We start from the raw sequence: 26,687 nt of genomic DNA on the forward strand, positions 1-26,687 counted from the left end.
GATCACCGACCTCGTTCCCGTATTTTGTGCTGTCCTCTTGAGACTCTTTTAGTGACTCTTCTCGTATCTTCACATATGACATGGTCCCCGCCTTGGCAAACATTACCAACAAAATCGACTGCTAACGCTAAATGTTCTTTTTATTCTTCTACTTCTTGGAGATCTTTCGATCTGTTTAATTCTGAAGCTGCCTCTGGTTAATTTCCTGGGAGGTAGATTGCCAACTATCCCTCCATCTTTTAGGTGGTCTTCCGGGAGGTCTTGAACAGGGCGGGTTGTTTTCTAGGGCAATTTTTGGGTCTATTCTCATCCATTCGTCTTACATGACTGTACCACATTCTTTTACGCTGCCTTCCCCATCTTACAATATCTTTAATTTTGCACTGCTCTCTAACGTTTGTATTTCTCACTCTGTCTCTTCTTGTTTTGCCCACTATTGTTCTTAGGGTTTTCATCTCGGCAACCCTTAGCATCTGTTTCGTTTTGTTGGTATCTTCGCGCACTTCTATGCCATATGTCATGATCGGTCGTATGCAAGTCTTGTAGATTCTAATTTTACTATCTGTGCGCATATACGGATTTGACCGGACTATCTCCGCAGACATCCCGACAATGCGGATGCTTTGTTGATCTGACTCCTTAGGTTCTTTACTGGGTCGTGTTTGCTTGATATATCTATGCCCAGATATCTGAATTGCATCACCTGTTCTATGGGGTTGTTCTCAACCACTAACTTACATCTGAGCGGATTTTTTGCTATTGTCATACATTTAGTTTTGTTGGTAGAAATGGTCATATTTAGTTGGCGGCTTATTTGAAAGAACTGAAAGAGCTGTCTCTGAAGATCATCTTCTGATTCGGCAATAATTGGTGCATCATCTGCGTACCACACCATACCAATTCTTTTGTTGACCATTCTGTATCCGAGATTGAGAGATGTTACTTTGTTTATAATTTTGTCCATGAGTAGGTTAAACAAGAAGGGGCTTAAACTGTCGCCTTGTCTAATTCCTCCCGGTGTTAGAATATTTTCAGTGAATTGGTCTTCTGCTCTAACTTTGGTTACATTGTTGTTATTTAGGTTATGGACTATCTTTGTTATGTTGGTCGGCGTTTTATTTTCTATTAATATATTTAGAATGTCACCTAGGCGAACCCTGTCAAACGCCTTCGTCAGATCAATGAAGCACAATACGCTGGCATGCCGAACTCTATAGCTTTTTCTTTTGTTTTATTATGAATACTGCATCTGTTATAGACCGCCCTCTTGTAAAACCTTGTTGTTGTTCAGCATTAGTGATTTGCCTTTCCAATTTGTCCTTAAGAATACTTATGAAAAGTTTCATCGTTGTATTTAAGAGGGTTATTCCTCTGTAGTCTTGTGGGCTAAATGTTCGAATGTTTTAAATACACTTAGTCCGAAACGGGCAAAGGACACACCTTGGAAAAAGAACGAGTAGTGATACCATTTCCTCCTTAATGGAGGTAAATTCTCCTCTTTTATGAGCACTAACGTGTTTTCCGCAACTTCACCGTTAGTAGTAGTCCATTTGATACGTTTTTGTAGTTCGAAGATGTATTCTTTGTTCCATCGTTCCCATATATGCTGAGAAAGCTGCTGAATATGCTGGAATTTTGAGAGCTGATTAACTGGAATATGACGCAAATCTGGATCTGGATTGGTAATAAGTGGTCTTCCGATGAAAAAATGTGCACGAGTTAATGGGGAGAGATCGTTTGGATCACAGGATAAAGGATGAATCGGTCGGGAATTTATTATAGCTTCAATCTGCACAAGAAACGAATAAAATTCCTCGAACGTTAAGTGCGCGTTTCATAAAACTCTATGTAAACGATGCTTAACTGTTCTTATCCCGCTTTCCCATAGTCCGCCAAAATGTGGAGAATATGGAGGTATAAAAGACCACGAAATATTATTCTTTAGCAAGGATTCTCTTATCGCGGGAGTGTGCTGCTCTAAAAATTCTCTTAACGCTTTTAACTCCAAACTAGCTGCTATAAAATTGGTTCCATTATCGGAAACCATCTTTTGAGGCTTGCCTCTTCGCGCAATAAATCTTTTAAAGGCCAACAGAAATGATTCCTTAGACAGTTCCGTAACTAATTATAAATGTATGTATCTATTCTGCCGTCCTAACATGAAAGGTCCTATCTGCAAAATTTGGTAAAATGACTTTATTGGCTCATGGCTTGCGTAAACATATTATCTATGTATGTACAAAATGAAATTGTCCTATAAGCGTCTTAAGTGTCTTATTATATACCTAAATGGTTTGTCCTAACTGACTAAAAAGTAATGTTTACTAACATAAATTGTCCTATCTCACATATGCTAAGAAAAATTGTCCGTTTTAACTTTAGAAATGCAGTTAGGACTATTTAAGGTAGCATTTTATACTGAACGGCATCAGTTGGGACAATTTTGCGTAGTATGACAAAAGCATGTTTGTAACATAACTTCAAATAATTAATTATAAAAGGTATTTGATATTGTCAGACATTGGGTGTACGCTCATGTTTTTTGTATTTTAAGTACATATATATCGTGAGAAATGGATGAAGGGTAAGTTTAATAATGTTACCTTAGGTATAAGCAATAACTGATTGTAATTATTGTTTGTAAGAGTAGCAAAAAATATAGACGCATATGCGTCTATATTCATTGGTAGTAGCAATGTAGCGTCACTTAGCCGGAACAGCGATAGATGTAAACTTATGGTATTTAGCCAAAATAGAGAATGATCCAGATTATATACCTGGCCGGTCCAATGAATTCGACAATAATATCCGATATAGAACCAGAAGAAAACGAATTTAACTTCGTTCAGGATTTCATTCGAGATATTCATTTTACAGCTCACAATTATAAACAAAACAGTTGATAAAGCTAAGAGTAATCTGTATACAAAAACTGTAAAATAAAAAAAAAATAAATTGAAGAGCCATTTGTCGAAAGAAAGAAACAAAAAAGAGAGAGTTACATAAGAGTTTATAAAGTTAAAAAGTCACGTAAATTCAAATTCAATTGCGCTGAAAAAATTTCATATACTAGGCAAAAAGACATTAATACACAATACTGGCTATTGAAAAAGAACACCAAGAACAGTTTGTTTTGACCTGCGTAAAATAAAGTGAGAAAAAAAGAAGCACATCTCAGAATCAAACATTACCAAGAGTGTATTCCTGCAAATACTATCTAACATCAAAGAAAGCCGAAGAGGTGTGTATTTGTAAAATGAAAAGCGTGAAAAGATATTTCTTTTGGCGACATTGGACTATGAAAAAGAAAATGATAGAATCATTGCTGTAGAAAATATAATAATCAAATTTTTTAAGCCAGGTCATACTTTTATAGCAGCAGACTCATTTCATCGCCAAGTTGAGCTTGCCCCCAAAAGAAAAAAAGTAGGTATACGATTTTGACGATTTTTTTTAAACGGTAAAACAAGCCAATTCATCAAAAGTTAATTTAATAAAAATGCTACTTTTTAACTTCACTGACTGTACCTCCAAGTACCATGTAAGTTACAAAAGCTGATTTCTCGCGTTTACTTAAAAGATATAGTTTGTTTTCATTTTAAAAGAAGAAATTATTACAAAACATAATTTGAAAACAATTTTATTGATTTAAAAGATATTTTTATGACATACGTTAAGGGTAGGCTAACAAGTCCCCAGATTCGTAATACATGTCGCGGTGTAACAATGTCGCGTATTTTGAGAAGTTAATTGAGATATAATTTTGAGAAGATTTTCTGGTTAACGAACATGCTTTTAAGGAAGAAAATGATTATTATTAGTATTATTTTTATCGATGTCATATCATTTATGTTACATATATTCCGATGTAAATTGTGTATTAAGTGTAAAACTTATTTATTATAATATAATAATATATTTTATTATAATAGTTATAATACTATTATAATAAAATTAAAATTGTTCAGTTAATTTGAATTTCAGTTTCATTTAGGACAATTTCAGTAAGAAATAAAAAAAAAAAACTTCACATACACTAAGTTAAATTGTCCTAAGTGACAATATAATCAAAAATCGACTAACCTGGAAAGAAGAAATCAAAATTATGACTAGCAACTAAATTCTATTCTTTGTCATAATATATAAAATAAAACATAAAAAGTTTCTTAAATTACCAAGCGTTATACAATGAAAAGAAACAAAAACTCGATTTTCTCAAAACTTAAATTTTGCAGATAGGACCTTTCATGTTAGGACGGCAGTATTGTCTTCGTACAAAAACAAATGGAAAGTCACATGTAACTCTTTATTAGTTTACAACCTCGACCCTTTCTCGCGAATTAAGAAAGGACCCGCATAATCTACACCTATTTTACTGGGGAATTTTACTGTCATCATGGCATGTTGTTGTCTTTTTAAAGACGAATCACATGCTATGATTTTTCTGACGAATATTCTGAAGTTAAAGTTGATTTCATGTAATCGAATGAACTATTTTACAATAAAGTCGTCCCAGGAACGCAACTCCGCAATATTGGCAATATCATTTTTAAAGTCGTCTACTTTAAAATGTATAATTATGTCTAAATTGCCAATATAAATGAGTCAGATAAAATTAAAACAGAAGAATTTTTCAGCAATTGACAACAAAACAAAATTTGTGTAATTTATTAATGTTTGTATTTTGAGAACGATTTCTGAATAGGAAATTGAAACGTCAATAAACTTATTTTAAACTTCAATTGTGGCTTATTTTCATTAAAATAGTAACTAATAAGTTGATGAAGTTCTATTTGTGTCATGTTTATTTGTTATGTATAAGATGTCAAACGATCTATGAGTAAAATTTTGTGTAACCATATTAACGTTATGGTTAAGAATCATACAGGAACAACAGGATGTCAACAGTAATGTAAAGACACCATTCAAACAGATAAGAGATAATATTCCAAAATGGAAAGTATGCTACCCATATCAAATTTTTATTTTCCTATTTGATATCTCTCAATGTAACTCATGAAAGAAGAGATATATTGTATATACTTTATTGAAGAACTTTTGATTTTATACTGGTACGGTGGATATACTTTCTTCTGTTGCAATAAAAAAAGATAAAGATTTTAATATTATAATATCTGTCTAATATATGGTTTACAGATTGTTTACTAGTCATAATGGAATATATTTTACACACCAAAAATTAACAATAAATATATAGCACTCAATACTTTCTCGATTTAAAAATATGTCAGAAATTTAGATTATAATGGAATATATAATGAAATTTCAGATGTAACATTTTTAAAACTAAAAATCATTAGAGAGTTTGCTTTCCCTTCGAGCACAATACATAAATGAGATCATCTTCGTGTTTTGGATAGAGATGTTGACTGTGACTGCTTATTTCCTGATAGTACAACATAGGCAGATTGTGTTTCTTTTTGCTTTGCTTGTAACATGTTTAGAGTACCAAGAGGGGTATCCGTGGAACTCATCTTTTTCATAAGTTGTTCTTGTACACTCTTCTGGATCCTTTTTTCTACTTTATTCTTGCCAGGGCCCTTCCCATGGAATTTATGTGACAAATACCTACCAAAGAAATAAATCGATTAAAAATTTCAGCTATGGTTAAAGAAATCTTTTTTGTTAAGCTATTTTTAGAGCGGCGAATTAGTGAATTTAAAAATTGGTAGTTGCAAACTTATTACTAAATAGAGTATAAAATAAGTCAAAACAAATTTGTATGAAACAAATATGAATTTCTATAAAAATTCTGCCTTTGAAACAGCCATTACTATGCATAATCAAATCTACAACAATACAGTGAAAGTCCATATTAAAAAGATCATGTATTTTACAAATAAAATGTCAAAAAGTCTTAAAATTTGAAATATTAAAAATTAGAATAACTGTAGAAAAATGTAGAAAACCATGTAGGCAAAATAATATCATTCGTAACGTACAAATGAAAATTCTTAAAGGTTTCTAAATATGTATATATACACCAGTATATCTGTGAAAAAATAATTGATTATACGTAAAAATCTTATACAGATATTTGAAAGTTCTAAAAGGTATATGAGGGGTAGCGGATAAAAATTTGTGAAGACATGCAACTGATTTTACTTTGTTTTTATTTTAAATAATCTTAAAAAGTGAATGGAATGGAATTTTTTTGCCTATAAAACGTTTCTTATGCAGTTTAGAGAAAAATGGTTCAAATAAAAATTGTAGATATTAAATAGTTTTACAATTTGCGAGTTTCTAAATAAAAATTCATAAATAATTCACCAAGATAGTTGCAAAAAACCCTTAATTTTGGAGTAATTTATAAATGTTAATAACTTTATATTTGCATAATGACATGTAATATAACTACTGAAAATTATGACAGTTAATGAGGTATTAAAGTGTGCTAAATTTCAAACAGATCGTTCACATAGTTTATATTAAATTTGTTTATCCCGGAGAGCGATTATGTAAACAACTGTACTTGTCCAAACAGTGACTCTAAGTATTCTGTAAATCGCAATCGATTATTTAAGGGTTTATTTTTAAGATATGTTAAAAAAATTACTTATCTTCATTAAATGCAATTATAATAAAATGAATTATGTTGTTAAAAAAAACTTTGTTAAAATTAAATATTAAAAAAAAAATTAAAAGAATTAAATGTATTGTATTAATTTATTTTTATATATTTATATAAATAATATACACATCAATAAAATTTAAATATTTCTTAAGAAATCCAATTTTATGGAAAATACTTTTTTTTTATGGAAAAATCACATATATATATATATATATATATATATATATATATATATATATATATATATATATATATATATATATAGAATGGAAAGGGATAATGCGAGTATATCTCGCAAAACAGAAAACCAAAAATGGTATATCGATGGAAGGCAACCGTATATACGTATTTCTGACTATTGGTCGTCTTCAGTATGGTGCAGCCAAGTTAGAAAAGGAGCAGCATATTAACTTGGGAAAGGATCACTACAGGAGCAATGCAACCAATTTGTGGCATTAGAGTTAGAAGACCCTGATGGTTTCCAGGGCAACAACTAACACTAACCACGGAGGAAGCTACAGCTACCTGGGGAAAGGAATGCCAAACGTTGAAACGTTTAAAACAAATGGAAAGGGATAATGCGAGTGAATAATAAAAGTAAAAAGGAGGAAATAAACTCCTTGAAGTGGAGCATAGAGCTTCAGTGAAAACGCGCCATCGGGTTCTATTTTGCGATAAGGCCTTCACCTCATTCCACGGCTTTCCTTGACCTCTTATCTCGTCCATGATGGATCTTCTCCAAGTTTGTACTGGGCGACCTCTTTTTCTTCTTCCTTGGGGATTCCACTCTAGGGCAATCTTTGCAATACTGGAATTATTTTTCTGAGTATGTGAAGAATCCAACCCCACTTTCTGGACTTTATTTGATGTTCTACCCTTTTTTGTTCAGTCAGGTGTAGTAGATCTTGGTTTCTGATGATGTTAGGCCAGAAAATGCGAACAATTCGTCGTAGACATTTATTAATAAAGACCTGCAGTTTATCTGTAAGGGTTTTTGTCACTTTCCAGGTTTCACATCCGTAGAGTAGAACAGACATGACATTTGACTGGAATATGCGGATCTTTGTCCTTGTAGTATACTCGCCAGATATCCACACTGGGTTGAGCATGCTGAATGCTTGTTGAGCTTTTCGTATCCTCATACGAATATCGTCCTCTGTACCTCCGCTTTCTGTTATGACACTTCCAAGATACGTAGTTTTCCACATTTTCAATCTGCATGTTGTTAATAGTAAATTGCGTGTTGTTTCTTGCATTTACTCTCATGGATTTGGTTTTACTAATATTGATTTTCAAAGCTACCTTTTTTGGCTTTAGTGGAAAGTGTTTCCAATTGATCAGCCACATCTTAGAACCTTTGTCCTAACAGGCAGATATCGTCGGCGTATTCCAGATCGCTTAGGCGTGTGGTTAAAATTAAATTGTAATTTGTGTCTTTGTTAAAATTAAATAAATAAGATATATATATATATATATATATATATATATATATATATATATATATATATAAAGACAAAAGGAGTCTTCGCTGTAAGATTTCGCTTCGCTTGTAAATTTTTCTTTCGCTTTTTTTAATTGACAAATTGTTTTATAAACCGACACATAAGAAAAAGAGTTTAAAAACCAAGTGTGCCGGCCAACTGTGATTTTTGACTTATGAGGTTAAGATTAAATGTCATTTCTAAACATTGCAAATGACACAACTTCTTCTTTTATTTTTTCTTTTTCTTATGAAGTATTATTACTAATAGAGTACACATCAAAATTTACCACAAAGTTGTTTGAAGTTAAAAAAACCAAAATTGTATACTAAATTTGCCCGCGGGCTTCATTCCCTTCTAAAAAACATGGAGCTCGGACAGTTCTCCCCTTCACTTTTCCGCGGCGGTATTTTACGAGTACCATTATTTTTTAACGGGTAATAACTTTTTACTCATTCAGTATACATTACTGTATAATATGATATATAAGTTGTATCCTAAAATTTAGAATCATTCAGAATTTTAGATAATTTAAAAATTTAGATTTAGTTTAGACAATCATTTAGAATCCGTTCAATTTTCAGGTGTTATAGGTTTTTTTTTGAAAAGTGTGTTTTTCACCAGCTTTTCATTGAACCTACTTTTAAGAGTGTGATATAAAAAATAAAAAAAGTTATTATAAATGTGTATCCCTATGGGCTGTAAACCAGCCTCTTTTCAAACTGTATCTTAATAAAAAATTTAATAAAACAAAGTTTTTATATAATAATTTATAATAGTTTATAATATACCCTAAAACTGAAGCCTCTAAAAATCGATTGCAATTTACAAAATACCTGTAGAGTCACTGTTTGGGCAAGTATAGTTGTTTAATGTTAATGTTGTAATAATCGCTCTCTGGGAAAAAGAGATTGAGTATAAACTATTTGATCGATCTGATTGAAATTTAGCACATTTTAAGAACTCATTAATTGCCATAATTTCAAGTAGCTATTTTACGTGTCGTTATGCAAAAAAACGTTATTAACATTTATCAATTCCTGCAAAAATAATGGCTTTTTGCAATTATATCGGTCAATTGTTTATGTATTTTAATTTGAATACTCTCAAAATAAAGAACTTGTCTGAAGTCTAAAGAACTGATCTACAACTTTTATTTGAACCATTTTACTCTAAAATGTATAAGAAACGTTTTATAGGCAAAAAATATTTTTTTAAAAGTAAAATCAGCTGTTTAGAACCTTCAAATATCTGTAAAAGATTTTTTCAGCTTTTTCTTCCTTGACTGGGGTAATATGTCAGAAACTCGACACATCGAGAAAACATAGTTCGGATTCCGTAAAGACTTCTGTACACGAGAAGCTCTCTTTACATTCAATGTATTAGTTCACCTCATGCAGTTTATGGAAGTCTTGAAAGCAAAGCAAATAGACTACAATGACCTACAGATCATAAAAAATCTATGTTATAAACAACGAGCAATAGTAAGCATTAATGAAAACAAAGAAGAAATTGAAATTAAAAAGGGGTGAGACAGGACTGTGTGCTGTCACCACTTCTCTTCAATGCATACTCTGAAGAATAAAGGTCAATGAAAACATTAGGTATGAGGATGATACTGATATTTTGGCAGAGAATCTCGAATATTCGCAGAAATTGATGAACAAAATAGTTGATAATGGAAAAGAATGTCGTCTTCCAATAAATATCAAGAAAACAAAATTTATGAAGGTTTCAAAATCATTACAAAATAATGATGAAAGGTTAACAGTTAACGGGAAACTATTGAACAAGTAGATGATTACAGCTATTTTAGCACAATAATTAATCACATGAATAATTACTCCAAAGAAATTAGAATGCGCATAGAAAAAGTACGTAAAATTTTGAACAAACTGAGGAAGGTGCTTTGAACAAGGGATCCGCAGCTCAATTTAAGAGTAGGCTGCTAAAGTGAAACATTTTTTCAATACTACTATATGGAATGGAAGCGACGACCCTGAACGCGGAGACAATTAAACAACTGGAAGCAGTAGAAATATGGGTATACAGGAGAATCCTAAAAATATCATGGACTGATCATCAAACAACGAAGTCATGGGAAGAATGCATAAGAGTACGGAAATAATAGAAGCATAGCTGCACGACTTGCGGGAAAGGTATAGATCGAACTTTTCAGGGCTGCTGCATCTAGTATCAAAATAATAGCTATGCTGGTTGCCAACCTCTGCCGCGGAGATAGCAAAACCAACTCTAGGATAGCACAGACGACTGATGAGCAACTCAGGTTTAGCGTCAGCCATAAAAAATGTAAAATCTGATATGTCCATTGCTACTTCTTAAAAATATTTAGACGTAGAAATACAACCTATATAAAGATATTCATACAGTGCGTTTATTTTAGGATTAGGTGTTACCCATTAAACATATCAATGTTGTTTGGATAATTCCAATATGAGCACAGACATTATATGAGTTGGAAACGTATGTTACCATACTTTTTAGTACTTTGACATGGACGTACATATTTATATTTTGGAAATGATTTTCTAATAATTATTTTGAAAATGACTACAGCTAAAAGAAATATTTACGATAATATTATTGGTAATTGTCAAAAATACGGCATTTTAAAGAAAAATATATTTTCTAGTGTTCATTATGTAAAAGCGTGAAGTGCTGAAATAAAATTACCTTGTATGTTTCATAATTATATTTGTTTGTTGAAACTTTAAGCCCTGATATGCTTTTTCTGCCAAGTCGTCTTAAAGCTTTATCTTTTCTTAAATGATTTGTTGATAAACATTATCCATTTATTTAGTTTACCTAAGTTCATCCTGATTCGTGTGCACTGCATATTTTTCCAGCAAATGCTCTAAATGAGATATGATTCTTGCCAGTAGCTTTGTGCCCACACACACGTGCATACGGTATAAGTGTTTTATAAATAACCATAGTTTAATGAAAAATATTTCGTAATATTTAAACGTTAATCAGTAATTGGAAAAAATAAACTAATATTTCTTAGTTAGAATATGTTTTTTATGTCTTTCAGTTCATCTTCCGAAAAGTAAATACCGATTAATAGTATTGACGGAAAAAAGATATATTAATTTATTTTGTCTAATTAGGGAAGCCGACCCCAGATATGGATAAAGGAAAAGAGTATGGTGATGATGATCAGATATTTTTTAATGAATTTATTTTCATAAACTTCGACCTAGCAAGGTTTTTTTAGGTTACTTATAAAGGAAAAATTCCCAGTGATTGGCTGTATACGATAGTTCTGAAAAAACTTACAATGAAGTGTAAAGCTTTTAGTGTAATTGATATTTCACACGATTACAAATTTTCTAAACGTTTTCGGTCAAACGATCGTTAGTAATACCTGAAAGTAAATAGGTCCACTTTAATTCAATGAAAAAAAGAGGTAAAATTTTGACTTTTAGAATAAAAAAAAACTGTGGTATAATTACTTACTTAAAGCATTGGCAAAAAGTAACTTCCAAACCGGTATAAAAACATTTGATTTACATTTTAAATGTTATATAAATTAAAAATAAAGCCCATAAGGAAACTAAATTCCTGTAGCTGGCTGTATACAATGTATCACAAAAAATTATTTAAAAATTCCTTTATAAAAGGTATAATATTAAAACACCCTATCGGGCTACATCACAGAACGTTTTCGGAATTAATATTCCATCATCAGTGCTATCTGGATGTACATGTTTTGAGCTACTAAATACATGGGTAAAAACCCTTCAAATGTTGTTAAATTAAATTTAAGTTACATTATTTGACTTTATAAACTAGGATGTTTAAGTTACAACAGGAATAGATAACATGCCATCTTAGTTTATAAAGTCAAATAATGTAACTAAAATTTAATTTAACAACATTTAAGGCTGTTTTATCGGTGCACCAAAACCTAGGGACAGTGTTTTCTCTGTTATTTACCGACAAAATGTCTCGAAATTTGGACACGTTATTCGAAATTATGTTGCCTTTAAAATGATGGTCTTACTTTTTTTATTTTTTTGAAACTTCTGTTGAAAAATTGGAATATACTGTTTAACGTTCTATTATAACCAACCTTTTTCCCCCCATCACTTGAAAGAGTTTATTTTTCTGTAATCGTTGATTTTTTTTTACCTTTCTGTGTCCAGTAATAATCGAGAAAAGCGTGTACCAATTTTGAAGAAAATTGCTAAAAAATACTGAATTCTAATAGTGAAACGTAACTTACGTTTAGTACTAACTCGAACTCTGATTGTTGTTCTGTGAATACAAATTACAAAATAGTCTGGTCAATTGGCTATGCCAAGGCCATTAAAAAAACCGCCTTCGTGACGTCAAATCTCATGAACGTACGGTCAGTTAGTTCGCTTGAATCAGAATCCATTTTCGGTTATTCATTCTTGTATTTTCTTCATTAACTTGCTTAGTGTTTACAGTTTACAGTATTAATTAAAGAGAATAATACATTTGCTGTCATTAAACCACCCGTCGGCCGGCGCCACTGAGTAAAGATCGAAATATGTTAACACTGTAGATTTCAAAACAATTACAAGTAGGGAGTTACGTAGGTCTGACGTAAGCAGTGTAGAAAAGTAAGTGATACGCCCATTTCAAAACGCAGTGTGCTTTAACTACTAAAACAGCCTTAAAGGGTTTTTACCCATGTATTTAGCGGCTCAAAACATGTACATCCAGATAGCACTGATAGAGTGTTTTAATATTATACTTTTTATAAAGGAATTTTTAAATAATTTTTTTTAAATAAAGCGACATATTGTCGATAATTAAAGATTTATCCAAAAATCACTCGAAATGACGAACACTTCTAGGTCAAACCCAGACGTGGTCGTTATTTTATCCGAGGGTCAGTATGTTCCCTTTTGAATAAATCTATAATCATCGATATTGTCGCTTGTATTTTTAATTTATAAACATTTAAAATGTACGAGTAAATCAAATATATACCGTTTTGGAAGTGACTTTTTGGAAATGCTTCAAGTAAGTAATTATACCACACGTTTTTTTATCAAGTCAAACTTTAACCCCGTTTATTCATTAATTTAAAGTGGAACTACTTACTTTCAGATTTCACTGCTGATGGCCTGATAGGATCGAAAACGTTTTCAACATTTGTAATCATTCTGAATATTTTTACAGTATTATTAATTTTATAAATTATACTAATATTAAATTTTACAAAGAATCAACCAGATGTAAAATAGAAATTGATGGCATTAGTATTGAACAAATAATGGAAATAAATTACACTGTCTACATATGGAGATCTGGACAAAGAAGTGAGAGATCAAGTACAAAAAGAAAATAGACTGGCAGGATGCCTTAATAACACTGTATGGCGAAACAGGCACATTAACACTGAGATTAAGTCAAGAATTTATAAAGCCAGTGTAAGACCAATAATGACATATGCCTCAGAAACAAGATTCGACACAGCCACAATGCAAAGGCTACTGGAAACAGCTGAGATGAGAGTACTGAGAAGAATTACAGGAAATACGCTGGGAGATCGAAAGAGAAGTGAAGACATTAGAAGAAAATGTAACGTACAGTGTATAAATGAATGGACACAAAATAGAAAAAAAGAATGGAATAACCACATAAGCAGAATGGAGGAGACCCGTGTCGTCAAAATAGCAAGAGATAAGTCACCAATCGGCAGAAGTATCGGACGACCGCGCGAAAAATAGAGTGACCACCTTCCATAGAGGTATTAAATCGCAAATGAACAAGCAGAATAGCTTATAAAGAGGAAGAAGAAATTTTACAAAATAATTTTTTAGAAACAATTTTAAAATTGATTTCGACATTTTCCCATGAGTACAATGAAACTAAATAAGGCCTCTCGGGTTCCCTTAACATTAATGAAACCAAATTATTCTGGGCCCCATATCGTCTTCACACTTTTTGTAAATTCTGATATTTTTGTTAATTATTTTCAGGATTAACTCTAACATATGGGACATGGGAAATCAGTCGAAAGTTGTTACATTTTTTAGCGTTGTTGGATTTAGGGAGGGGTACAAACGTAGGTGCTAGCCAATCGTGTGGAATTTTGCAAGTTTTATATACATTATTGAAGATTTTTGCAAGATCTAAGTTTTCAATCTTCTAAGAATTTTACAATTTCCCTATGAATTTTATCGGGACCAGGTACTTTTTAGGTTAAGTGTTCAAATAGCATAAAAAAATAATCATTACATGTTTTTAATTTTTTTCTGGTTAAAATATTATGAGTACTACCGTTATCACAACAACCGATCGAGCTTGAAGATTAGCTGACTTCTGGGCCATTTAGAAAAAATTTTAGTATATACAGAACATTTTTATATCTTTTATAAGTGGTTTAAATAACTGTAGTCGCGCGAGAAATATAAAAATACATAGGTACCTAAGCTTTATTATATGGCGCGCATTCAGTCAAACGTTCCATAAAATTATTCCATTAACCTTTTGATAATAACTTTTTTTTATCAAATTTATTTCGAACATCCTCGTCAATTGTGGCGTGATTACACTCCACATTAATCAGTTTATCTATGCTTTAAAAGGAGTTTTTTGTTTATTTTAATTCATTCTAGAAAATGTAGCGAAGCGATACTATCGTCAGTATTGTAGCATTTACCGCTTTCATAATAATATAATACTGTATACCTAATTGGAAAATTAACGCACTCTTTAAGAAATTTTAAATAAAAAACTATATTACCTGAAAGCTTCTTTCGAGTTTAGAATATGACCTTCATCATCAATGTATTCCAGTTTAACATTAGGTTTAAAACTATCCTTTTCCTTAAACTCTGTTATAGGACCAGCGTATCTCTCTCGTCGGCTTTGCCTGTCTCCATCATCTCCGTATGACTTATCTTCTATTGAATAGTTTTTCGCTTGAAGATGAGCTAAACGGGAATTCGACGGACGATTTTTCTGTTCCTTGTCAAGGTAACCTGAAAATCATTGGTTTATATTTATTTTGTCTACTTTACTTTTAAACACATATCAACCGATAGTTTAGGTTCAAACAAATATCAAACATTAAAAAGAATGCATGACATCAAAGTGTCACTCAAAGTTGGGTTGAGCGTGTCACAAATAAAGAAGTATTACGGTGAATGGACAAAAGTGCTGAAGAAATACTTACTTAAAAAAAGAGAAAATTGGAATACTTGAGCTATCTAATGCGGATGCAAAATTACACATTCCTTTAAAATATAATGGAGGGAAATATTGAAGGACTGGACTGCTCAAACTATCGAGGTATATCAGTAACCAGTACCTTAAGTCGCCTATATGGAAGGATACTTCGAGACATTATCTAACAAGAATATAAGGAACAAGAAGAAGAGGAACAATCTGGCCTTAGAGCGGGAAGGAGCTGCACCGATAATGTGTTTGTTTTGAAACAAATAATAGAAAAAAGATCAAGTACCAACCAAGAAACCCACCTTATGTTTATAGACCTTCAGAAGGCCTATGATACTGTACAGTAATTACAGTAACCACACAGTAATTAACGCTCTTAAACAGCTTTATGAAGGATCAACGTCGGGAATAAAAATTGGAAATAGACTTTCAAAAAAATTTCCTGTAAACAAGGGACTCCGGCAGGGGTGTTGCATATCCCCCACATTGTTTAAAATCTACGTGGCGAAAGCACTGTATCAGTAGAAGAGAAAGTGCAGAGGAATGGGCATTGACCTGGGAGAAACTTGCCTATATACCCTACAGTTTGCAGACGATCAAGTCCTTATAGCCAACGATAAAGAAGACTTGACATATATGGCCGGAAAACTACAGGAAGAATACAAGAAGTGGGGTTTAGAACTCAATACACAAAAAACAAAATATCTCCCAATAGGCGCAGAACTATCCAACATTCAGATGGACACAACCGAAATTGCATTCTGCACTGAATATACCTACCTAGGAATTGATTTCGACACCACAGGCACAGACAATAGGGAAATTAGAAAACGAATAACCCAGGCCCGTAGAACAATTGGATGCATAAACGGAGTTCTTTGGAGCTCAGAAATTGATAAAAGACGAAAATACAATATATATGAATCTCTCATAAAAACCAGCTTAACCTATGGTACAGAGACATGGAGACTAACAGAAAGCAATAAAAGAAAACTCGAAGCAACAGAAATGGATGTATTTAGACGATCACTTCGAATATCTAGGGCAGACAGAATTAGAAACGATGAAATAATGAATCGGATGGGGGTAGATGGATCACTGGCAACAGACATAGAAAGGTAACAACTTATATGGTATGGCCATGTTCAAAAAATGCCAGAAACAAGACTACCAAAAATCCCCATGAAATGGATACCACCAAATCGTAAGAAACGAGGAAGACCAAAAAGAACATGGAAGGAGGGAATAACAAAGGCAATGAGCTCCCGAGACTTGACCGAAGAACAATGGAATGATAGAAATTCGTGGAAATTAGGCATCGGACAACGACGCAAGACGTTTTGAAACCGATATATATATATATATATATATATATATATATATATATATATATATATATATATATATATATATATATATATATATATATTGTTATGATGTGTTGTTTGTTTGAATGATGAGCAATGAGTATTTTTAATAATATAGGGTTTTTATCGCGGTTCTCAAAGAATTAGCTTGTAAGTACTTTTTTAAATTATCTTTATTATAACTATTATGAAACACACATATATATCTAACTTAGCCAATGTAAATTTAAAATAAACTATCTTTAAATTGATGTTCTTATAAAACTAATTAAATTCTATAGACAATGTTAAATTTAAACAAACTATCTTCAAAATTGAAATTGTTATGACATTAACTAAATTATATTAACAAAATTTTGTACCTTTCTTTCACTGAATGCCTAAATGAACTGTTTTCCACTATATATATTCTAATCACCACTGAAAGTCTTCGTACTTCGGTTATCCTTGTTTTTGTGAAATTTCTTTTTCCAATTATCAGCTTCTACCAATTTAAGATATAGTTTTCTTCACCAGCATTTATACACCACCAACCAAACCAGCAAACAGCATTTATATTTATTCTTCTTTTCAATATACCAATATCCAATTATTATAAGTTGATTTATACTAATCTCCAACCATAATATAATTTAATTTCTTCCAATATACCTTTTTTTATCTTCAATAATTATTTTTGTATAATTATAAATGTGCATTAAATATATGCATAATTTTTAATCTTCATTTAACTCACTATATTAAACTATTGGACTATTTGTACTTGATTCACTGACTCTAACTAACTTTCATAATAAACTGCTTGACTTCTGACTAAAAACTTAAAAACTTCTTGACTTCATACTAAAAACTTCCAAAAACTGCCTGACTTCTAACTAAAAACTCAAAACTGCCATCTTGAATCCAAATCACGGGTATTTATATGTTTTTGGATTTCTAGAACCATCTGGTAAGATCATGTTCCAATTTGTTCTATCAAATACTTGTCTGAATTTTCTGGAACAAACCATTTCGCAAACATGGCCATCTCCGGAGATCCAGAGAATTCCATTCTTTTCTATTAATAATTTTGTTTACATTTAGGCTTTTCAGATCAGAATATATAATTAAATTAGTAACTAACACTCTAATTTAATAAAATACACAATTCAAACAATATATTATATAACCCCACTTTATATTCCCTTATGATTAATTTCTATCTGTCAAATTACTCCGAGAGTATTTTTGGTTGCCTATGCACATGGCTCACTTATATATATTTACAATATTATAATTACTAAAATACAACTTTTTACAATTATTATATGCTAATTTCTTAAAATGCCCTCACATAAATATATTTTTATAAAATTCTCTAGTATATAACTTATTTAAAATAATCAAATACTTTTTTATATCTAATATTATGTAGTATATAACTTATAAATTATTTTCTATAAACCCCAATCGTCACAATACCCCAAAATAAATATTTAAAATAAATAATTTACTTATTATTTTTTTAAATATTAATTTTCTCATACCTTATTAAATTTAATAAATTAATAATTCAATTTTTTTTTATTATTTAAAATGTGTTAAATACATCCCTGTTCGCTGTCTATGTCAAAACAGAGAACAACGGATCACAGTTCGGCTATTCTATGGTCAAACTGTCATGTCAAATGGAGCAATGGATGCGATATCAGAGAATAAAATATAACCTTAATTAAAAATATAATCTATATTGTGTTCTGTTTATTTATAGACAAAATCTAGGAATTATTTCCATTCAACAGGCTTTTATCCATATGAATTGGTAAGTTTTACACTTTTTATAAAGACATTTATATTAGAAAGACATTTTTATAGCAATTATAGTATCTAACCCCAAATTATGATTTTTAGGGTACAAATTAATTTCCATATATACAAAATTCAACAAGTATGATATCAAATTGATTCAAAATAATGAAATCTACCCTCTATTTAACAAATCAAGTCTATTGAATAAAATGGATATATCAGTAAGCTGTTAGTATTAAGTTTATAACCTAGATATATCACTACTTTTTGAAAAAATGTACATTTTTCTTGATTTATTTTAAGTCCAACTTTATCTAATCTGTTTATTATAATTTTTAGGTGTTTCTCATGATCTTCAGCCGTTTTAGAAACAATTAATATATCACCAATGTAGTGAATTATAAAATGTTCATATTGATCCAAAATATCATGAAGACATCTACATAGAACACTGCAAGATGATTGAAGTCCAAATGGTACTAGTTTGAATTGATATACTACTCCATCTATCTGAAATCCTGTATAATGTCTACTTTTTCTTTCTAGAGGTATTAACCAAAAACTATGCTGTAAATCGATTTTAGTGAAAAATGACATTCCTGTAATTCTTCCTAATATTCCATCTATACTCATTGGTGCTTCAAATTGCTTTTCAGTAATCTTTTTAATATTCCTTGCATCCAAACATAACCTGATTTCACCTGATCTTTTTTGTACTACTACTATGGGGTTGATAAAACGTGTATCTGCCTTCTCAATGATTCCATCTTCTAACATATTATTAATTGTTTTGTTTACTTCTTCTCTGTATTTATATGGTATTGGGTATGATTTTGTTTTAAAATCTTTTTCTTCTTTAACTTTTATACTATGGATATAATTTTGTGCAATTCTATTTTCTTTATTGACAAGTCCCCTGTGTTGCTGCAATATGGAAATGACTATTGATTTATATTCTTCAGGGCAATTTAAAACTTTTATCACATCTTCTTCTTTACAAATAAAATTATTCTTCATTATGTACTCATTATTCCTTGCTTCCAATTTTACGCACTCCGCCTCGTAGGCATCCATCTGCTTAAAATTTCCATTCCTTAAATATTCACTACAATAATTATTCTTTACATTCTTTTTGGACATTTCCCTATCATCAAAATACATTTCTTCTTCATAAACATCATTATTTTCTTTTAATAATATCCTATCAACTCTTATTCCTTCTTCCACCTCATCTTTCTGCATAAATTTAATTATTTACCCTTCCAAAGTTACCATTTTTTCTTCAAAATCTATCTTTACTTTCTTCTTTTCCAATTCATCATTTCCCATTAATATATCAACACATAAATCCTTGACAATAAATCCTTGCATATTAATTTCTTTATTAAGAATATTAATTTTAAAATTGGCTAGTTTATCAATTTCACCCAACTTCTTATTATTTGCACCAATAATTTTAATTTTTGGAATCTTTATTATATCTGATAGTTTTAATGTATTAAAAATAAAATTCTCCGAGACTAAAGTACTTTCTGAACCAGTATCTATCATAATTTTAATCATTTTATTTTTGGCCAAAGCATTTATATAAATTAAATTAATAGATTCAATAATTTTCTCTTCATCTAAAGAAATAAATTCAGAAGGTTTTTCATAATAGCAATGGCCTAACTTGTAATTCAGAAAGTTTACTGCACAAAATTTTGATTATTAGAATTGTCAGATTGTATCTGACCACTTGGATCTGATGTCCTATGTCTTTCCCTACTATGACTTCTACTCACATTTTCCTGCCTTGTACTACTTCGTTCCCTGTCTTCGCAGCTTCTATTCCTTCGAACACAATTTACCTGTCTGTTATAGTTAGGTCGCTCTGTATTTCTTCTATTATTAAAATCTTGTCTATTATTATTAGTACTGTTATTAAAATGTTGTCTATTATAATTAGTATTATTATTAAAATTTTGTCTATTATAACTAGTATTATTATTAAAGTTCTGTCTATTTGGATTACTGTTATTATTATTAAAATTTTGTAAATTATTACCATACCTAGTATTATTGTTATATGATTGTCTATATTGTTGATTATCATTTTTTTTATATTGAAAGTTATTGTTGTTTTTTCTGTTGTTATTATTACTTGTCATATTGCCTCTTTGTATTCTTTGAATAAAATTAATAAAACTATCTATTGTTTGAATATTTTGTACAGTTACGGTTTGCACAACATCAGCATCAAAATGTCTAGATACATTTAAGACTGTTTCATCCTCTCTAAGTGGTGGTTCTAAATATTTTGCAACTGTTATCAATTTCAATGCATAATCTACCATATTTGATTTTAAATTTTGATTATACTTTCCAAAATATAGAATTTCTCTAAACTTGGCTTGCTCTAATTCACCCCAATAATAATTTAAAAATTTATATTCAAATGTTTGAAAATTATCTAAATCATTCTCAATACTAGCAAACCAAGTTGCTGCATTGTCATTTAATGTCACTCTAATATAATCTTTAATATCATTAATATTATTCACAAATCTTAATTTATGTTTTAAACTATTTATGTATACTCTAGGATGCAAATTTTTTATATTACCAGAGAATTTAATCCCAGTCTCATTTGTTGAATTTAAGTAAGGTCTCCCTATGTCTCTCATTTGTGAAATATCATCTATTCTCTGTTCCACATTTCTTATTTGATTACTATTTATTTGGATATTTTGTTGTATATCTTCTAATTTTTCTTCTGTGTTTCTCCTGTCTTCATTAATTTTTACTTCTAAGTTACATTTCTCCAACTCTATTTTCTGTTCTATATCTATTTTATTATCTTGAATAATCCTCTTTACTTCTGTCCTCTCATTTTCTATCCTTTTCTTGTAGTCATTCCGTATACTTTTTATTTCATTTGCTACTTTTTTCTCTGCAGTTTGAAGTTTTTTATCCATTTGTTTTTCTATTTGCTTTACAATTTTATTATTATTATCTTCTATTTTCTTTTCTAATTTTCTATAATTCTCTTCCAATTTCTGTTCCATTTTTTTCATGTCCTCTTTGACTTCTTTTGAATTCTCTTCCATTTTTTTCGTATTCTCTTCCATTTTCTGTTCTATTTTTTTTATGTCTTCTTTGACTTCTTTTAAATTCTCTTCCATTTTTTTCGTATTCTCTTCCATTGTCTTGTTCATCTGCATCATTAATGACATCAAAGCTGCCATATTGACATTTTTCTCTCTTTCTGGATTCATTTCTGCAGTATCTTGTGGAACTTGAACTAAACTCTCCTCTTGTATAGGTTGTGTTTCTACTAACACATCTTCTTCATTCTTTTTGCTTCTTGTACCTTTCTTTCCTTGAGACATTTTGAGACTTTACTTGTTCAAATATAATTAAAATTAAAATCTATACTTTTTCTTTCTACTGATAATTAATTTAATTATATGAGAGCACTTATCTTCCCAAACTAATTCTTTTAAATAGAGAGCCCCACGTTGGGCGCCAAATTGTTATGATGTGTTGTTTGTTTGAATGATGAGCAATGAGTATTTTTAATAATATAGGGTTTTTATCGCGGTTCTCAAAGAATTAGCTTGTAAGTACTTTTTTAAATTATCTTTATTATAACTATTATGAAACACACATATATATCTAACTTAGCCAATGTAAATTTAAAATAAACTATCTTTAAATTGATGTTCTTATAAAACTAATTAAATTCTATAGACAATGTTAAATTTAAACAAACTATCTTCAAAATTGAAATTGTTATGACATTAACTAAATTATATTAACAAAATTTTGTACCTTTCTTTCACTGAATGCCTAAATGAACTGTTTTCCACTATATATATTCTAATCACCACTGAAAGTCTTCGTACTTCGGTTATCCTTGTTTTTGTGAAATTTCTTTTTCCAATTATCAGCTTCTACCAATTTAAGATATAGTTTTCTTCACCAGCATTTATACACCACCAACCAAACCAGCAAACAGCATTTATATTTATTCTTCTTTTCAATATACCAATATCCAATTATTATAAGTTGATTTATACTAATCTCCAACCATAATATAATTTAATTTCTTCCAATATACCTTTTTTTATCTTCAATAATTATTTTTGTATAATTATAAATGTGCATTAAATATATGCATAATTTTTAATCTTCATTTAACTCACTATATTAAACTATTGGACTATTTGTACTTGATTCACTGACTCTAACTAACTTTCATAATAAACTGCTTGACTTCTGACTAAAAACTTAAAAACTTCTTGACTTCATACTAAAAACTTCCAAAAACTGCCTGACTTCTAACTAAAAACTCAAAACTGCCATCTTGAATCCAAATCACGGGTATTTATATGTTTTTGGATTTCTAGAACCATCTGGTAAGATCATGTTCCAATTTGTTCTATCAAATACTTGTCTGAATTTTCTGGAACAAACCATTTCGCAAACATGGCCATCTCCGGAGATCCAGAGAATTCCATTCTTTTCTATTAATAATTTTGTTTACATTTAGGCTTTTCAGATCAGAATATATAATTAAATTAGTAACTAACACTCTAATTTAATAAAATACACAATTCAAACAATATATTATATAACCCCACTTTATATTCCCTTATGATTAATTTCTATCTGTCAAATTACTCCGAGAGTATTTTTGGTTGCCTATGCACATGGCTCACTTATATATATTTACAATATTATAATTACTAAAATACAACTTTTTACAATTATTATATGCTAATTTCTTAAAATGCCCTCACATAAATATATTTTTATAAAATTCTCTAGTATATAACTTATTTAAAATAATCAAATACTTTTTTATATCTAATATTATGTAGTATATAACTTATAAATTATTTTCTATAAACCCCAATCGTCACAATATATATATATATATATATATATATATATATATATATATATATATATATATATATATATATATATAAGATTGAAGGACTAAGGAATTCGGGTTGCAGAAGAATGATCTGGATGAGAAATCTAAGACAGTGCTTGATTGTACAATAAACGAACTGTTTAGAAGAGGTGTAAACAAAGTTCGAACAGCCTTGATGATATCCAATCTTCGATATGAGAGGAACGAAAATAAGAACTTTTTTATTCAACATTCTCACTGTCCAAGCTAATTCCAAAATTCGGCAATAAACCCGCATCTTGAAGGCTTTTATTTGATAATTCCAGAAGAAGTAAAAATAATAACTGACAATGTAAAAATTGGAAACAATACGGAACCAGACAAAATATATGTAGAAATTGGTAGAAAACAGAAGATTGGTTGAATTCTATATTCATTACTACACTTAAGCAAAGTCAAAAAATGCTCATGATTTAGATTAATTAATATAAAGAATACTGTTACGATAACCAATCGCACGAGTTCCTATCAAGCCGGTCTTGACTTCGAATGATCGAGATGAAATGAATCGAAGCTTCTCTTCTACAGTCGTCTTCTCTACCTGGCGCTGTCTTGTCTGCAGAAATCTCTGGAAGCATGGGCTGGCTTCGATTAAGTTCCAGAACGACGGATATTATATAAATACAGACAATTTAGATTTTTAAGTCAGTCTAAAAAGAATAACTGTGTCGAGTCAGGCTTGAATTGTAACGCATGTGTGGTCGGAAATAAATGTAAATAATTTATATAAATTAGAATAGTGTTAGTGGAAAATAAATTAGTATATACTATAGTAAATATAGTATATATAATTAGTACATAATATATACAGTGCCGGCAAAAAAATCTTTACATTGCCAAATAAATCATTAAATCCGAAGAAAAATTGCATGCGTTCTGTCTGCGCTTGTTTAACATTTGAGGACAGAGGGGATAACGTAATTGCACCGGCGGCTGTCTGTAGTTTACTGACCGCTTGCTTAGTTTCCTTAGTCTATTCTGCGTGTTTGTACTGTACACCGTTGGCTTTGTGGGAGTAGTCAGTGTTAAACTTCTTTTTATTTACTCAGTAAAGTTTGGGATCGTTAAATTCTAAATTGAAGTGAAAAATATGGATCGAAAAAAAAAAACTCATAACACGAGAAAGTTCGCGCTTTAACGTTACTTGAGAAAGAGGACGCTGTAATTACCGTAGCACGTGATATTGGTGTTTCAATTTATCAATTGAAACGGTCGGCTGCGTCGTTGCGTTCAGAGACTGTTCCGGAAAGAAAACCTAAAGAGCTCCTAAAAAACATCATCTAGGACTAACACCATCATCAGGCGTGAAGTAATGTTAAACCCTTCCATAACTACCACAGAACTCAACAATAAACATCCTGATCTCCTTCAGAACGTTTCAATCAGAACGATTTGTCACTGGCTTCAGAAAGATCTAGCATTACCAAGTCGACGTACTGCAAAGAAGCCTTTGCTTACAAAAGTAATGAAGAAAAAAAGATTAGATTTTTGTAAAACGTATCAGCATTGGACACCTGGACAATGGAAAAAAGTCATGTTCAGTGACGAAAGTACTTTCACAGTTAAAACCGTCAAACATCCTGAAAGTGTAATGGTATGGGGTGCGTTTAGTGGAAAGGAAGGGCAGGCTTGTATTTCTTGCCAAAGAATGTTACCAATGACTGCAAGCAACTACGTGACTGTTCTAGAACAACATTTATTGAACTTGTGGGAAATGCACGAATGTGACTTCTTTATGCACGATGGTGCCCCTGCTCACAAGGCCAAGACAGTGTCAAAGTTCTTGAATGATCACAATATCAACGTATTTGAATGGCCAGGTAACTAGCCCGACTTTAATCCCATCGAGAACGCCTGCAATATGATGAAAAATAAGGTTCAAATCAGCTGAAAAAGGAGTTGAAGAGATTGTGGGTGACCATGGAAGAAGAATATTTCTTGAACCTTGCTCAATCCATGCCCAAGAGAATCCAGCTTGTCATCGACTACAAGGGTGATATGACAAAGTATTAATTTGTAAATTTAAAATAACAATTCTAACAATAACAACATAAATCCTGATTTATGTGTTTTATTCACTGTGTAAAGATTTTTTGACGGCACTATAAACTAAATAAATAAAGACTAAGTGTTAGAACATTTTAATAATAAATTAAAATATTGTAAATAAAGATAGTAAAATCGTTACAATACGTTAACAAAGTTCTAATCGGAATTATACACCAAAGGTTATTACAATGAACCATATATGTGATAATCTGTTTGGAGTTGGCATGAAAATCGGAACCCGAAAGGATCTATTAATCTACAATTACAACTACAAAAATGTCGACAAAAGGACGTATTTTTGTGCTTTATCGATTACGGAAAGATACTTGATCGGGTGAAATACACAAATCTGGTATTATCCCTTATTGGTTATGAAATAACTAATATGATTCAGTGAATCGACAAAAATACTGAATTTATTAAAGGATTTGAAAATATAAAGCAAATTAATTAGCCTAGTTAAAATAACAATCAGTAATGTAAGCACGAAGATCAAATACAACGGAAAATTATTATGACAGTTTCGAAACCAAACAAAGTTTAAAGCAAAGAAACCCTCTGTCTACAACCCTGTTTAATATGTGTCTATAGTTAAAGTCACACTGAGAGTGCAGTACGGTGATGATAGGAATGCGCATTTACCGGATTTGACGCCGTGTGATTGGCAGCACAAACAGGTCAAAGTAGTGGTCACGGACAGGACTGGCGATACAAAGATACCTTTTTTTGATTTTAATTTATAACGTAAGTAAAAAAAACAGAGAGACATTGGGTGTATATTATAAAATACATATAATTACAAATAATTGTCTTCAAGTAGCCAAATAACGAGAATTTTAACGAAAAGACTTAAGATTTTTTAAAGAGCATGGTATTCGGTGTTGCCATGCTCACGTGCCATTTCGTCTACTGCAAATCTATTGAAGAAAGTCTTATGTTTGTACACTACATCAAGTAATTGAGATTTTATCATAGATTCATCAAAATCTATAGTTTTGCTTCTTAGCCAATCTACTATATCTGCCTTTCGAGATGCATAAGTCGGTATTTTTGCATACGACGGCTGTGATAATGTGCGTTGTCCATTATAATTGCCAATCCAGGTTCTACAAGAGTCAGTATAGAGAAAACCACTTTTCAAACACATCCGAATTCACATCCTCATTATAATACCCAGTTTTGATTGAGGTAAATAAAACACATTTAAACCACCTTGTAAGAAACCTGAATCACTTACTATGTGCGTAATAATGTGGCGTCTT

The 26,687-nt window shown here is 30.8% G+C and overlaps 1 protein-coding gene across 1 annotated transcript in view; it reads right to left on the bottom strand.

The window, feature by feature from the left end:
• Nucleotides 1-5,112: 5,112 nt before the first annotated feature.
• The window catches only part of LOC140434843 (U4/U6.U5 tri-snRNP-associated protein 1), a 40,346-nt gene continuing 18,771 nt past the window's right edge, over nucleotides 5,113-26,687 (bottom strand). The window contains exons 3-4 of the mRNA XM_072523415.1: nucleotides 14,825-15,062; nucleotides 5,113-5,589 (exon numbers count right to left, since the gene is read on the bottom strand). Of these exons, the coding sequence (XP_072379516.1) occupies nucleotides 5,361-5,589; nucleotides 14,825-15,062 (467 nt within the window). The 3' untranslated portion in view covers nucleotides 5,113-5,360. The remainder of the gene's footprint in view (nucleotides 5,590-14,824; nucleotides 15,063-26,687) is intronic.

The sequence above is a fragment of the Diabrotica undecimpunctata genome, chromosome 2, assembly GCF_040954645.1.
Source record: "Diabrotica undecimpunctata isolate CICGRU chromosome 2, icDiaUnde3, whole genome shotgun sequence".
Lineage (NCBI taxonomy): Eukaryota > Metazoa > Arthropoda > Insecta > Coleoptera > Chrysomelidae > Diabrotica > Diabrotica undecimpunctata.